General features: G+C 43.3%; 1 protein-coding gene across 1 annotated transcript in view; it reads left to right on the top strand.

The window, feature by feature from the left end:
- The first annotated feature begins 582 nt into the window (after positions 1 to 582).
- The window catches only part of ATP6V1E1 (ATPase H+ transporting V1 subunit E1), a 28,199-nt gene continuing 14,610 nt past the window's right edge, over positions 583 to 14,171 (top strand). The window contains exons 1-2 of the mRNA XM_036252128.1: positions 583 to 737; positions 14,010 to 14,075. Of these exons, the coding sequence (XP_036108021.1) occupies positions 705 to 737; positions 14,010 to 14,075 (99 nt within the window). The 5' untranslated portion in view covers positions 583 to 704. The remainder of the gene's footprint in view (positions 738 to 14,009; positions 14,076 to 14,171) is intronic.

Below are 14,171 nucleotides of genomic sequence, written 5' to 3'. Positions count from 1 at the left end.
AAAAGGGCATTGGGTTAAAACTAAGCAAATCCAAATAAATTGCTGACATTAGTTAATACACCAATATTGGTTAACTAACAGTAACAAATGTATTACATTAATATATGACGTCAGCAGCTGGGGAAACTGAAAAAAACCCTCATACTTTCGGTCAAAAAACAATAATAGAGGAAACTGTGAGGGGGCACAAAGGTATCTGATAACTCTCTGCTCTATACTTAATTTTTCTGTAAATCTAAAATTGTTCTTAAAATAAAATCTAATAAATATTATTGAGTTTGCTTTCATTAAGACCAAGAAAGTGAAATAGTATGCTATGGTTTTGTATAAATAAAGTACTTAAACTTTTTTTAAAAAACTGCAAGGGTTGTAAGACTGCGCGGAATCCCACACAGCCCTCTAACTTCAAGGCCAGAACTGCCGACACTAAGCCGGCTGCAGAGAGGAGCAGCACGCATCGCCGGCGGCCGATGCTAAAGACAGAGGCCCGAGCCGCGCGCGCATGCGCCTAGCCAGGGACCTGCTCTTTTCCCACTGGCTGGGAAGGCTCACGTGTGTTGGCTGCCGGTCACGTGACAGTAACCGGAACCTGGGTTATAAAGTTAAAGAAGGCGGAACCTGCGCTGGCTTTTTTTCCCAATTCCTTTCACCGTCTCCTTCAGGCCTGAGCTCGAGCTCGCCCACCGGGCTCACTTGCCGTCGTCATGGCCCTCAGCGATGCTGACGTGCAGAAACAGGTGAGGGGCTGGGGGCGGCCTCGCGAAGCCGCGGCGTCGGGCCTGGGTGGTCGGGCAGGAGCCCGGCAAGGGCGGCGCGGGCCTTGGTCGCCCGAGGTGCGGAGGCGGGTCCCTGCCCCAAGGCCGGGTCCTGTGGTCTGTCTCGGGGGGCGTCTTGCGCGGCGCTCCGTGAACGCGCCGGCTCTGGTTCTCCTCGGCTGACCCCGGGGGACCGCGGGACTTGCTGTGCTTGGGAGAGCTGAGCGCAGAAAACAAGCAGTGAAATGCAACGGGAATGCAAGGGCTGAAAACACCTTTTCACCCGGTGTTAACCCTGGTGGAAGGGTTCACAGTACGCGAAAGCAGAGAGCTGAGGGGAGAGCGCGGCTTCCATCGTGTTTTGAGGTCATTCCCTTCCATGAACTGTTGTTCATTTGGTCTTGAGGGAGTCCCCTCTGTCGTGATGAGTTGATGGTGTGGTTGGTCTCCCACTAGTCTGCACATTAATACTTGTCAAGTGTAGAACTCTTACGTTTATGAGTCCCGGCGCCTAACAGTGTTTTGGCAGAAAGTAGATGAGTCAACGTTTATGGGAAAAATTGTTATGTAAGTTGTGAATGTACATTAATTTTGCAAATGTATAACCAGTCCTAGGAAAATTTAGTGTTTGTTTTGTAAATTTAATTTTGTTTTTTCCATCACCATCTATCTCCTCTGTGCCCTCTTTCACCCTCCTACCCCCGAAACTTGAGTTTTTTAAAAATGAGCCATACCTTCAAGTTTGAAGGCAGAAAGGAATGTTACCATACAGAAGTCTCGCAGGAGAAGACTGTGGCGTTGGAAGGCCAATAACTAACATGAGAAAAAATGGTTTCCATTTGTCCTGCCAATACATACTCTGCAACCAGGGTCCTTGCCTTTAGGAATCATATTGCCAACAGGTTTTTAGAAAAGGAAGCTTAAGGCTGCAATTTAATCTCTGCATAATTTAGAGAACTAAGTCGTCTTCTTTTTGAAGTAGTAGGAAAATTCTCTGACTTAAAGCTCACTCACCGGTTTATGAATAGTCTTAGATGAGCAATACAATGTTTTTTCCCTGGATATTTCCATTTCCTTGAAAATACTTTTACATTTTCTTAACCTAATATGCACTAAGAAGAGTGGAGTGTTTCTTCTTCATTTCAGTGGTTCTTGTGCTAATCACAAAGTAAAAAAGGGTGACAAAAATGGTATCTATGGAGAATTTTAAGAAATCTTTTGATATCCTTACAGAACAATGGGCTTTTTGAACATTTATCACTGCTGCTTTAATTTTTACTGTAGGAAAAACGTGATACGGTGGAAAAGTACAGCGCCTTCCACATATTCTGGTAGTCTACTCACTAGTACTGATTCTCTTCTTACTGTTGTGCCTTCACCCCCCCCCCCCCTTGTAATAATATATTGAAGACTAAGGCTTTCCCAGGAAAAAATTAAAGATAAAGCAGTGCATTTCTTTGGAATCTAGGTCAAAACCATTTTTTTTCTGTAAAATTTAAAGAATGAAGAAATCTGCCTGTAGCCCTGCACACTACACATAAGCTCCAGTAGGGCAGTGTGTTTGCTCCCTGTACTTTCAACTGTGAAGAAGTCTAGTGCTGCTAAGCACATAGTAGTGCTTACATAAATCCTAGATACCCTGACTTTTTCCCCATTGTATAAAATACTTATATATAGCCTAGAATGGTGTGGTTCAGTTGGTTGGGTGTTGCCCTGTGTACCCAAAGGTTGCCGGTTTGATTCCCTGACAGGCCGATGTTTCAGGCTCAATCCCTAGTAGAAGGTGTGCAGGAGGCAGCCCATCAATGTTTTGCTCTCACAATGATGTTTCTCTCTCCCGCTCTCTCAAAATCAATAAAAAATCTTAAAAAGTAATTGTATATATTTGCGTTTTTTGTCTGGGGAGTATGGTAATTTATTTCATCAGATTTTCAAAGTAATCTATCTGACTCCAAAAAATTAAATTACTGGGTTAGCTGGAAGAAAAAAAGTATTTTTTGAAGGTCATATTTTTCTGCTTTAGGGGTGGAGTTAAATGTCCTTAAGGAGTTGACTGTTTCTCTTGGAACTCTTAAAGACAGAATATGATCATGTTGACTGTAAACAGGCTTCTCTGACTTGGGTTAAAATTAGTGCCGTTTTGCTATAGGCGGTCAAATCTGGTAGCAGATAGTCCAGCTTGAATGATAAAAACAGATAATACAGTTTTGAATCAGGGTTTACCCATAGAGGCCAAATGTGCCTTGTAGTATGTATAACATCTGATTTGATTACCATATTTAGTTAGACTACTTTTAAAGTTCCAGGGTGAGTTCACTGAGGCTTCAAACTGAACTGGGGGAGCTACCATTCTCACCACAACCACATGTACAGATTATAGGGGGATAATCTTTTTTGCAAGGTCACAGAGATTTTCTATACACTTAGGTCTGGATTAGGTACCCTGAATATTTCAAACCTTGAGGTTTTATAAGTATTTTGTTACTTTTTAAAAATTGATTTTAGAGAAACAAAGGAATGGAGAGAGAGAGACATCAGTTTGTTATTCCACTTACATATGCATTCATTGGATGATTCTTGTATGTACCCTCACCAGGGATTGAACATGCAACCTTGCATATCAGGACGATACTCTAACCAACTCAGCTACCTGGCCAGGGCCACACACTATGATATTTTGACCAGTTTGTGTTTGGGACTAAACATCAATTTAATCTAATGATTTTAATCTAATAGTTTCATTTCACATGAGAGGTAAACCCGCTAACTTGTCATAAATGCTATATTCTCAAATTGTTATGGTAAGACCAAAGTATTCATCAAGGTCAAAGAGAAGTAAATAAGATATATTTGACTAAGCATTTATTTCACTTTGTAAAGTTTGATTTTCTTTCTTTTTCTTTTTTTTTTAATCTTCACCCAAGGTTATTTTTCTGTTTATCTTCAGATAGAAGGAGAGGGAGGGAGGGAGAGAAACATTGATGTGAGAGCAACACATTGACTGGCTGCTTCCCACACGACCCCGACCAGGGCCAGGGACAGGGACAAAATGCAACTGAGGTACGTGCCCTTGACCTGAATCGAACCTGCGACTCATTGGTCCGCGGGCCAACACTCTAACCACTGAGCCAAACTGGTGAGGGCAAAGTTTGATTTTCAATGAAAATGTTCTTTAGAAATACTTAGCTATGGCCTGCAGTTTTCAGCAGTGTCCTTTTAATGTGAAATTTAATTTTTATGAAACTATACTTTAGCCCTGGCCGATTTGGCTTAGCGGTTAGAGCATCGGCCTGCGGTTCAGAGAGACCCAGGTTCAGTTCCCGCTAAGGGCATGTACCTTGGTTGCAGTTTATCCCCGGCCCTGGTTGGTTGTGCCGGTGGCGACCACTCGATGTGTCCCTTTCACATCGATGTTTCTCTCTCTCTCTGTTCCTCTCTCTCCCTCCCACTCTATCTGAACAAAGAATGGAAAAATGTCCTCGGGTGAGGATGATTTAAAAAAAAAAAAAAGAAACTATACTTTAATTCACTCATTTTCAACATTCCAGTTCAGAGAAAAATATCAGCATTTACAGGACTTTTGTTGCAGTTACATATTTTAAAATTAAAAATTACAAAGACTAGCCCTGGCCGGTTTGGCTCAGCAGTTGGAGCGTTGGCCTGCCAACCAGAGAATCACAGGTTTGGTTCCCGCTAGGGGCGTGTGCCCCAAAAAAAATTTAGGAAGACTTGATTTTATCCTAGAAAAATCAGTGCTTCTGAGTTGGTGCATCACAATATGGCACATTTTCTATAAGAAGGCCTTTCTGTCCTGGCCAGTTTGACTCAGTGGTTAGAGGGTCAGCCCGCAGACCAGAGAGTCCTGGGTTCAGTTCCCGCTAAGGGCACGAACCTCGGCTGCAGTTCATCCCTGGCCGCTGTTGGGGTTGTGTGGGAGTCAACCATTTGATGTGGCTCTATCATGTCGATGTTTCTCTCTCTCTCTCTCTCTCTCTCTCTCTCTCTCTCCCTCTCTCTCCCTCCCTCCCTTTCTCACTCCAGCTCTATCTGAAGATAAATGCAAAAATGTCCCCGAGTGAGGTTTAAAAATATATATATATATTTTTTAAAAAGTCTTTCCAAAGGACAATATCAGTGTATTGTGGTCTGTGTGAATACCTTGTATAACATGTTTTCTGTAACAATTCCACATGGAAACCTATGTAATTAGCTCTTCTATTTTCTTAAGAGAAGCTTCATTTTTATTACTTTTGAATTCTTCATTTATCTTTTTTTTTATATATATACTCACCTGAGGACATTTTTTTCATATTTTGTTCATATAGAGTGGGAGGGAGGGAGGGAGGGAGAGAAACATCGACGTGAAGGGGACACTTCGAGTGGTTGCCATCCACACAACCCAACCAGGGCCGGGGACAAACTGCAACCGAGGTATGTGCCCTTAGCGGGAACTGAACCCGAGTTTCTCTGGACCGCAGGCCGATGCTCTACTGCTGAGCCAAACCGGCCAGGGCGAATCTTTTTTTTTTTTTTAATCCTCACCCGAGGACATTTTTTCGTTTTTTGTTCAGATAGAGTGGGAGGGAGAGAGAGAGAGAGAAACATCGACATGAAAGGGACACATCGAGTGGCTGCCACCCGCACAACTCAACCAGGGCCGGGGACAAACTGCAACCGAGGTATGTCCCCTTAGCGGGAACCGAACCCAGGTCTCTCTGGACTGCAGGCCAACGCTCTAACCGCTGAGCTAAACAGGCCAGGGCCTAATTCTTTATTTATCTTTATTCTGGTTGCTTCTAATGATCTGGTGTTATTTTTAAAAACTTGTTGTCTGGCCCTGGCCGGTTTGGCTCAGCAGTTGAAGCGTCGGCCGGTGGACCAGAGAGTCCTGGGTTCGGTTTCCGCTAGGGGCACATGTTGTCTGGTCCTGTGCAGTGTTTTAAAAAGCTGTTAAAACCTTGGCCACCTCACCATGTCTCTCTTCACTGCCATAGCTACCCGTCCAGCGGTGGAATCACCCCCAGTATTGTGTTACTTTTAAAATAGGCTCACACATTGTCTTTTGATGGGGATAGCTAAGATCTGGAAACAGCCCAATTGTCCAGCAGTAGACGAATGGATAAAAAAGCTGTGGTACATATACACAATGGGGTACTATGCAGCTGTAAGAAAGAAAGATCTCTCTCTCATCCTTTGAGATGACGTGGAGGGACCTGGAGAGTATTATGCTAAATGAAATGAACCAGTCAGAGAAAGACAAATATCACATGATCTCACTTATTTGTGGAATATAATGAACATAACAGTCTGAAGAACAGGGTAGGCCCAGAGATGTGGAAGTAGGGTACAGACGGACAACCCTCAGAAGGGGGGGGGGGGAGATAAACCACAGAACTTATATGCATGTACGCATAACCGATGGACATGGACAACAAAGCTGGGGACAGAGTGGGCGGGATGGGGAGGAGGGTGTCAATGGGGAAAAACGAAGAAACATCTGTGACAAAAATTATTTTTTAAAAAAAGCGAAGAAAAGAATTAAAATAAGGCTCACAATTGTGGCGGTTTGGCTCAGCAGTTAGGGGGGCAACCAGTTGATGTGTCTCACATTGATGCACCCCCCCCCCCAAATCAATGGAGGAATATTCTCAGGTGAAGATTAACAAAAAATAAAATAGGCTCAGTCCGGACAGTGTGCCTCGGTGCATGGGTTGAGCGTCAACCCATGCACCGAGAGGTTGCCGGTTTGATTTGATTCCTGGTCAGGGCACATGCCCAGGTTGTGGGCCTGATCCCACAACCTGTGGGGGGCATCCAGGAGGCAGCCAGTCGATGTTCTCTTTCATTGATGTTTCTCTCTCCCTCTTCTTCTCTCTCTAAAATCAATAAAGGGGAAAAAAAATTTTTTTTTAATAAATAAAATAGGCCCTGGCCAGTTTGGCTCAGCGGTTAGAGCGTCGGCCTGCGGCTCAGAGAGACCTGGGTTCGGTTCCCGCTAAGGGCATGTACCTCGGTTGCAGTTTGTCCCCGGCCCTGGTTGGTCGTGCGGGTGGCAGCCACTCGATGTGTCCCCTTTCACATCGATGTTTCCCTCTCTCTCTCTTCCTCTCTCTCCCTCCCACTCTGTCTGTACAAAAAATGGAAAAATGTCCTCGAATGAGGATAAAATAAAATAAAATAAATAAATAAATAAATAAATAAAATAGGCTCAGATTATCATATTTATTTTGGCTCCTCAGGAGTGGGGTAGCTCCTAAGAATTGTAATGAAAAATATATCTCTGGCTTCTAAACCATGCTGTATATTTTCTTTAAGACAGTTAGGCCATGGGATTGCATTCTTTTTTTTTTTTTTTTATCCTCACCCGAGGACATCTTTCGATATTTTGTTCAGATAGAGTGAGAGGGGGAGAGAGAGAGAGAAGCATCGACGTGAAAGCGACACATCGAGTGGCTGCCACCCACACGACCCAACCAGGGCTGGGGACAAACTGCAACCAAGGTACATGCCCTTAGCGGGAACCGAACCCAGGTCTCTCCGGACTGCAGGCTGACACTCTAACCGCTGAGCCAAACCGGCCAGGGCTGCATTCTTAAGTCACTTCATAAAAATCATATAAAACACATAACATATAATTTACCATCTGAATCATTTATTTTATTTTTTTTTATTTAAAGTTTTTTCTTTATTCATAGAGAGAGGAATGGAGAAGGAGAGAGAGAGAGAAATATCGATGAGAGAGAACATCAATTGGCCTCTTCCTGCATGCCCCCAACTGGGGATTGGGCCCAGAACCTGGGCATGTGCTCTGACTGGGAATCGAATCAGCGACCTCTTAGTGCATGGGTCGATGCTCAACCACTGAACCACACTGGCCGGGCTACCATCTGAACCATTTTAAAAATATGTTTTTATTGACTTCAGAGAGAGGAAGAGAAAGAGAGAGAGAGAAACATCAATGAGAAAGAATGATCTCAATAATCGACTGCCTCCTGCACACCCCCTACTGGGAGTTGAGCCTACAACTCGGCATGTGCCCCGACCAGGAATTAACTGGTGACCTCCCATTTCATGGGACGACCCCCAACCAACTGAACCACATTGGTCAGGTTCATCGTAATCACTTTTTAAAGTGCACAGTTCAGTAGTGTTAGGTATATTCACATTCTTGTGAAACAAATCTTAACTCACTTTTGTACACTGGTGTGTACTTTAGATTTATGGTATTTTTGTGTTACATGGAAAAGTTGGAAAATGTTTCCAGATTAGTAAACACTAAATAGTACTTGGGATACTTTAGAAGGCTTGAAACTCCCAACATTTTCTCATTCATGCACAAATATTTATTGATCAACTACTATGGTGGCAGTTGTTGCATGTTCAGGGGTTACGGTGGTTTAAAAGACAGACAAGATCCCAATACTCACTGAGTTTACCTTTAAGTGAGAGAATGAATAAATAAAATTAATAATCTACATATCCCACATACATTTTTAAAAATCAGCTGCTTTTATTTATTTTTATTATTTTTTTAATCTTTATTGTTGAATGTATTATAGATGTTCCTCATTTTTCCCCCATTGACCCGCTCCCGCCCCCTCCTGCCTTTTCCCACACTGTTGTCTATGTCCATTGGTTATGCATATATGCATATAAGTTCTTTGGTTTATTTCTTCCCACTCCCAACCTCCCTTCCCTTTGAGGTTTGTCATTCTAGCAACCAATTTGTACTTCTTAATCCCTTCACCGTTTTCACCCATTCCCCCACCCTCCCTCCCATCTGGTAACCAACAAAATGTTCTCTATATCTGTGAGAATGTTTCTGTTCTGCTTGTTCATTTTGTTTGTAAATTCAGTTGTGATAGCTATGTATTCGTTGCCATTTTGTCTGTTCATATTTTTTTATCTTTTTCTTCAAGAAGACCCTTCAACATTTCATATTATAATGGTTTGGTGGTGATGAACTCCTTTAGCTTTTTCTTGTCTGAGAAACTACATGGCCATCAATTCTAAGTGATAGCTTTGCAGGTTAGAATAATCTTGGTTGTAGGTGCTTGCTATTCATCACTGAATATTTCTTGCCACTCCCTTTTGGCCTGCAAAGTTTCTTTTGAGAAATCAGCTGACAGTGTAATGGGAACTCCCTTGTAGGTAACTAACTGCTTTTCTCTTGCTGCTTTTAAGATTCTCTCTTTGTCCTGAACCTTTTGCATTTTGATGATGATGTGTCTTGGTGTGGGCCTCTTGGGGTTCATCTTGTTTGAGACTCTCTGTGCTTCCTGGACTTGTATGTCTGTTTCCTTCACCAAGTTAGGGAAGTTTTCTGCCATTATTGTTTCAAATAGGTTTTCGATTTCTTGTTCTTTCTTTTCTTCTGGCACCCCCAAGATGCGAATGTTGGCACGCTTGAAGTTGTCCCAGAGGCTCCTTACACTATCCTCATTTTTTTGGATTTTTTTTTTTTTTGCTGTTCTGATTGGGTGTATTTTGCTTTCTTATATTCCAAATCAATGGTGTGCTACTTGGTTTTACCTACTTTACTATTGAATCTGTGTAAATTATTCTTTATTTCAGTTAGTGCCTCCTTCATTTCTGACTGGTCCTTTTTTATGCTCTTGAGACCCTCACTAAGTTCACTGAGGTTCTCACTAAGTTCACTGAGCATCCTTATAAGCAGTATTTTGAACTCAACATCTGTTAGGTTGCTTATTTCCATTTCACTTAGTTCTTTTCCTGGGGTTTTGTTCTATTCTTTCATTTGGGACCTGTTTCTTTGTCTCCTCATTTTGGCTGCCTCCCTGTGTGTGTTTCTATGTACTAATTAATGAACGAGTGGTACAGGGCTAGCTGAGACCAGCTGCTGCTTGTTTGAAAGAATTTAGGAAAACCTGAAGCAGGATCCAAGACAGGCCAATCCTGTGGTTAAGCAACTGGCAACAGCTTGGGTGGGCCTGAAAGCTGGGTGGGGCGGGGCCTCAGGGAGTCACCAGGGCGGGGCTACCAGTGTGAGCCAGGTTGCTGGGGTCCCAGGTATGGCAGCTGTCTGCCGCCCCAGGGAAGGGCTCACCAAAGGAACAAAGGCCTCTGACAGCACGTTTGTCCCGAAGAAAGCCCCCTCTCCAGCCCTCGCTCCAAAACCAAACAGCTCAGCTCTTCCCTGTATGTCTCTGGCGCTTCTCAAGCTGCCTCCCCTCTGAGCTTACAGGGAGAGAGTCCGATAAGTCCGTGCGCGGGCCCTTTAAGGAACTGCCTGGGGCCCCAGCCGCCTCAGCCTCCCTGAGCCTCAAGTTCCCACTGGTTTTTCCAGCCAGAAGTGATGGGGATTCTCTTCCTGGCACTGGAATCCTGAGCTGGGCACCTGGTGTGGGGCAGGGACCCCTCAGTTTTCAGGGAGGACCTTCCCTGCCGAGGAATCCTCCTAATTTTTAGCCCCCACACATAGGTGTGGGACCAGCCTGTCAGACTCTGCCCTCCTACCAGTCTCCATGTGGCTGCTGCTTTAATTCCGTAGTTGTAGGGCTTCCATTCAGCTCAGGCGGTTTTGAATGATGGTTGTTCTGTAGTTTAGTTGTAATTTTGATGTGGTTGTGGGAGAATGTGATACTGTGTTTACCTACCTGCCATCTTGACCAGAAGTCCTCAAAAATCAGCTGCTTTTAAAAAACAATTATTTTTCACCCTGGCTGGTTTGGCTTAGTGGTTCAAGCATTGGCCTGCAGACAATGAGTTGTGGGTTCAATTTCGGCCAAGGGCACATACCTCAGTTGCAGTTTGTCCACGGCCTTGGTCGGGGTCATGCAAGAGGCAACCTGTTGATGTGTCCCTCCCGAGTCGATCTCTGTCTCTCTCCCCCTCCCTCCCACCTTCCTCTCTGCCACTTTATCTTTTTTTTTTTTTTTATCTTTTTTGCATTTATCTTCAGGTGAGGCAGGAGGAAGAGAGAGAGAGAAACATCAAGTGGCTACCACCCACACAACCCCAACCAGGCTGGGGACAAACTGCAACCAAGGCATGTGCCTTTAGCAGGAACTGAACCCAGGACTCTCCAGTTCGTGCTCCAACTGCTGAGCCAAATCAGCCAGGGCAAAACTACCAGTGAATTTGACTAGCTGTGTTGCTTGTATGTTATCCTTTTTTTCTCGTTTTATTTAAAATTTTTTCTCCATTTTTAAATCATTTTTATTTTTTAATTATAGTTGACTTATATTAGTTTCAGGTGTACACCCATGTGATTAGACATTACATAACTTACTTAATGATCATCCTGATAAATCTCCTACCCATCTGACACTATACATAGTTATTAGATTTTTTTTTTTTTTAAATATCTGCATCTGCCGGCCTCCCTGGTGTCTGGGCCAGTGGGCCCATAGAATATTTTTTACTATTTTCCCTATGCTATACTTTACATCCTCATGACTAGTCTATAACAACCAATTTGTACTTCCTTTTTTTTTCATCCTCACCCGAGGACATTTTTCCATTTTTTGTTCAGATAGATGGGAGAGAGAGAGAGAAACATCGACGTGAAAGGGACACATTGAGTGGCCGCCACCCACACGACCCAACCAGGGCTGGGGACAAACTGCAACTAAGGTTCGTGCCCCCAGCGGGAACCGAACCCGGGTCTCTCTGGACCTCGGGCCAACGCTCTAACTGCTGAGCCAAACTGGCCAGGGCGTACTTCTTTTTTTTAAATTTTATTTTCTTTATTATTGATTTTTAGAGAGAGGAAGGGAGAGGGAGAAAGAGATAGAAACTTTGATGAGAGAGAACATCAGTTGGCTGCCTCTTGCATGACCTCCACTGGGAATTTGGCCCACAACCTGGGCATGTTCCCTGCCCGGGATTCAAAGCAGTGACCTCTTGGTACATGGGTTGATGCTCAACCACTGAGCCATACTGGCCTGGCAGTTCGTACTTCTCTTTAAATAAGAATTTTAGCCCAGCCAGTGTGGTTCAGTGGTTGAGCGTTGACCCATGCACCAAGTGGTCAATGGTTCAATTCCTAGTCAGGGCACATGCCCAGGTTGTGGGCCAGATCCCCAGGGGGCATGCAGGAGGAAGCCAGTCAGTGTTCCCTCTCATTGATGTTTCTATCTCTTTCTCCCTCTCCCTTCCTCTCTCTCTAAAATCAATAAAGAAAAAAAAAATTAAAAAAGATTTTTAAATAGTACGGCCAATGTGGCTCAGTGGGTTGAGTGTCGTCCCATGAACTGAGAGGTCCAGGTTCAATTTCAGGTCAGGGCATATGCCTGGGGTTTCTGGCTTGATCCCAGTAGGGGGTATGCAGTAGGCAGCCAATTGTTTCTATCTCTCTCCAGTCCTTACTGAAACACATTTTTCTCTTTTTCTTTTTTTAATCGTCACCCGAGGATATATTTTTTTTCTATTTATCTTCAGATAAAGTGGGAAGGAGAGAAACATTGCCGTGGGAGGGACACATCTACTGGTTGACTCCTGCATGACCCGACCAGGTCTGCGGACCGAACTGCAACATGCCCGTGGCTGGAATTGAACACGCGAATCGTCGGTCTGCAGTCCGACACTCTACTGCTGAGCCAAACTGGCCAGAGCACTACAATATATTTTTAAGAAAACGTTTTTAAATAGATTTTTAGAGAAAGAAAGAAACAGTGTTTGGCTGTCTCCTGCATGCTACCTACTGGGTATCCAGCCTGACCCTGGGCATGTGCCTGACCAGGAATTGAACTGGCAACCTTCTGGTGACTGAAGGATACCCAATCGACTGAGCCAGGGCCAGTTTACTTTTTTTCCCCCCAATCCTCGCCTGAGGATATTTTTCTATTTATCTTCAGATAGAGTAGAAAGGAGGGAGAGGGAGAGAAAGGGTGAGAGAGAGAAACATCGATATGAGAGACACACATAGACTGGTTGCCTCCTGCACGACCCCAACCAAGGCCGGGGATCGAACTGCAACCGAGTTACCTGCCCTTGACTGGAATCAAACCCGTGACTCTTTGGTCCGTGGGCCGATGCTCTCACCACTGAGCCAAACTGGCCAGGGCTTTTCTTCTTTTTCTTACAACAGTTCCTTTAGTAGTTCTTGCAATGTTGATTTGGTAGTAATAATGTCCTTTAGCCTTTCTTTGTCTGGGAAGCTATTTTACCATCAAAATGAATAATAGCTTTATTGGGTAGAGTAGTCTTGGTTTCAGATATTTGTTTTTCATTACTTTGAATACTTCATGCCAATCCCTTCTGGCCTGAAGTAATTCTGTGTTTGTTTTTATGTATTATACTTGCTATGACTCCCAGTCTCTGTTGGTGGCCTTGTGCAGTAGATGTTCTGTAGGACCCAGTGGCGCGGTCTCCTTCAAGTCCTGAGCTGGATGCTCTAGGAGTGACAGTTTTGTGGGTTATTTGGGCTCTTCTGTTATAATTGGGTCGATTGTTGTTTTCCCATCGTGGGTAGGATCTCCTCTCAGGCTGGTAACTATGAAGCTCACGTTGAGTGAGCTGTTGTGTAGGTGCAAATGAATCTTCCATGCTACTTTTAACCAGTTTAGGGAGTTAGGGTATAGTTTCTGGGTCGCTGGCTCCTAAACCTACATAGTTAGTTTCCCCTGGAAATCAGCAGTTCATTATTTAATGTGTTGAATTTAGTTTACTTTGAGTTGGATATATATAAAAAAGAAAGCACTATCTGAGAGGCAGAGTTAAAAGAATATGCCCGAAGGAGAATGAGGAAGTCATGGAAGTAAAGGGAAGGGATAGTTCAATAAGGGAGGGAGGTCAGCACATGGAGAGATGTTGACAGATCAAGTAAGACAAGGCCAAGATATAAGAGCAACGAGATTGTTGTGATTTAATGAGTGTAATTTCATTGGATGGGGAGGGGTAGAAATCATATTGAAGGATGTGGAGACTAAGTAAGAAAGTTAAGAAAGTTGAAAGAGTAAATAGACATAGCTCTTTGATACAGTTTTTTAGAGATGGTGAAGACAGAGATGCTGGCTGAAGGGTATATGAAGTAGACTTCTGTAGACCCCAAGTTCCTTCAGAGTAAGATAATGTTCTCTTTACTGGTGTTATTGAATATTGCACCTTATCCCTTTGCTAAAGCAAATTCTATAAATGTAAGTTACCTGAGGACAGAAACTGTCTAATTTTTCCTTATACACAGAACCTGACACATCATGTATGTTTAATAAATAGTTGAATGAATTAGAAAAGATATATTTTTCTCTTTTTATATTAAAAAGTGAAATGATTTTTTGTTTTTCTTTCTAGATCAAGCATATGATGGCTTTTATTGAACAAGAAGCCAATGAAAAAGCAGAAGAAATAGATGCAAAAGTAAGATTTCATTTTTTAGGCTTAAGTTACGAAGTTTTATATGTTTTCGGGGGTTTTTTTGCTAAATAATAATTAGTAAAATTGTTTAACAATGCA

The sequence above is a fragment of the Molossus molossus genome, unplaced genomic scaffold, assembly GCF_014108415.1.
Source record: "Molossus molossus isolate mMolMol1 unplaced genomic scaffold, mMolMol1.p scaffold_m16_p_10, whole genome shotgun sequence".
NCBI classification, from domain to species: domain Eukaryota; kingdom Metazoa; phylum Chordata; class Mammalia; order Chiroptera; family Molossidae; genus Molossus; species Molossus molossus.
Note: the sequence above shows the minus strand (reverse complement) of the source record. Positions and strands in the feature narration are given on the sequence as shown.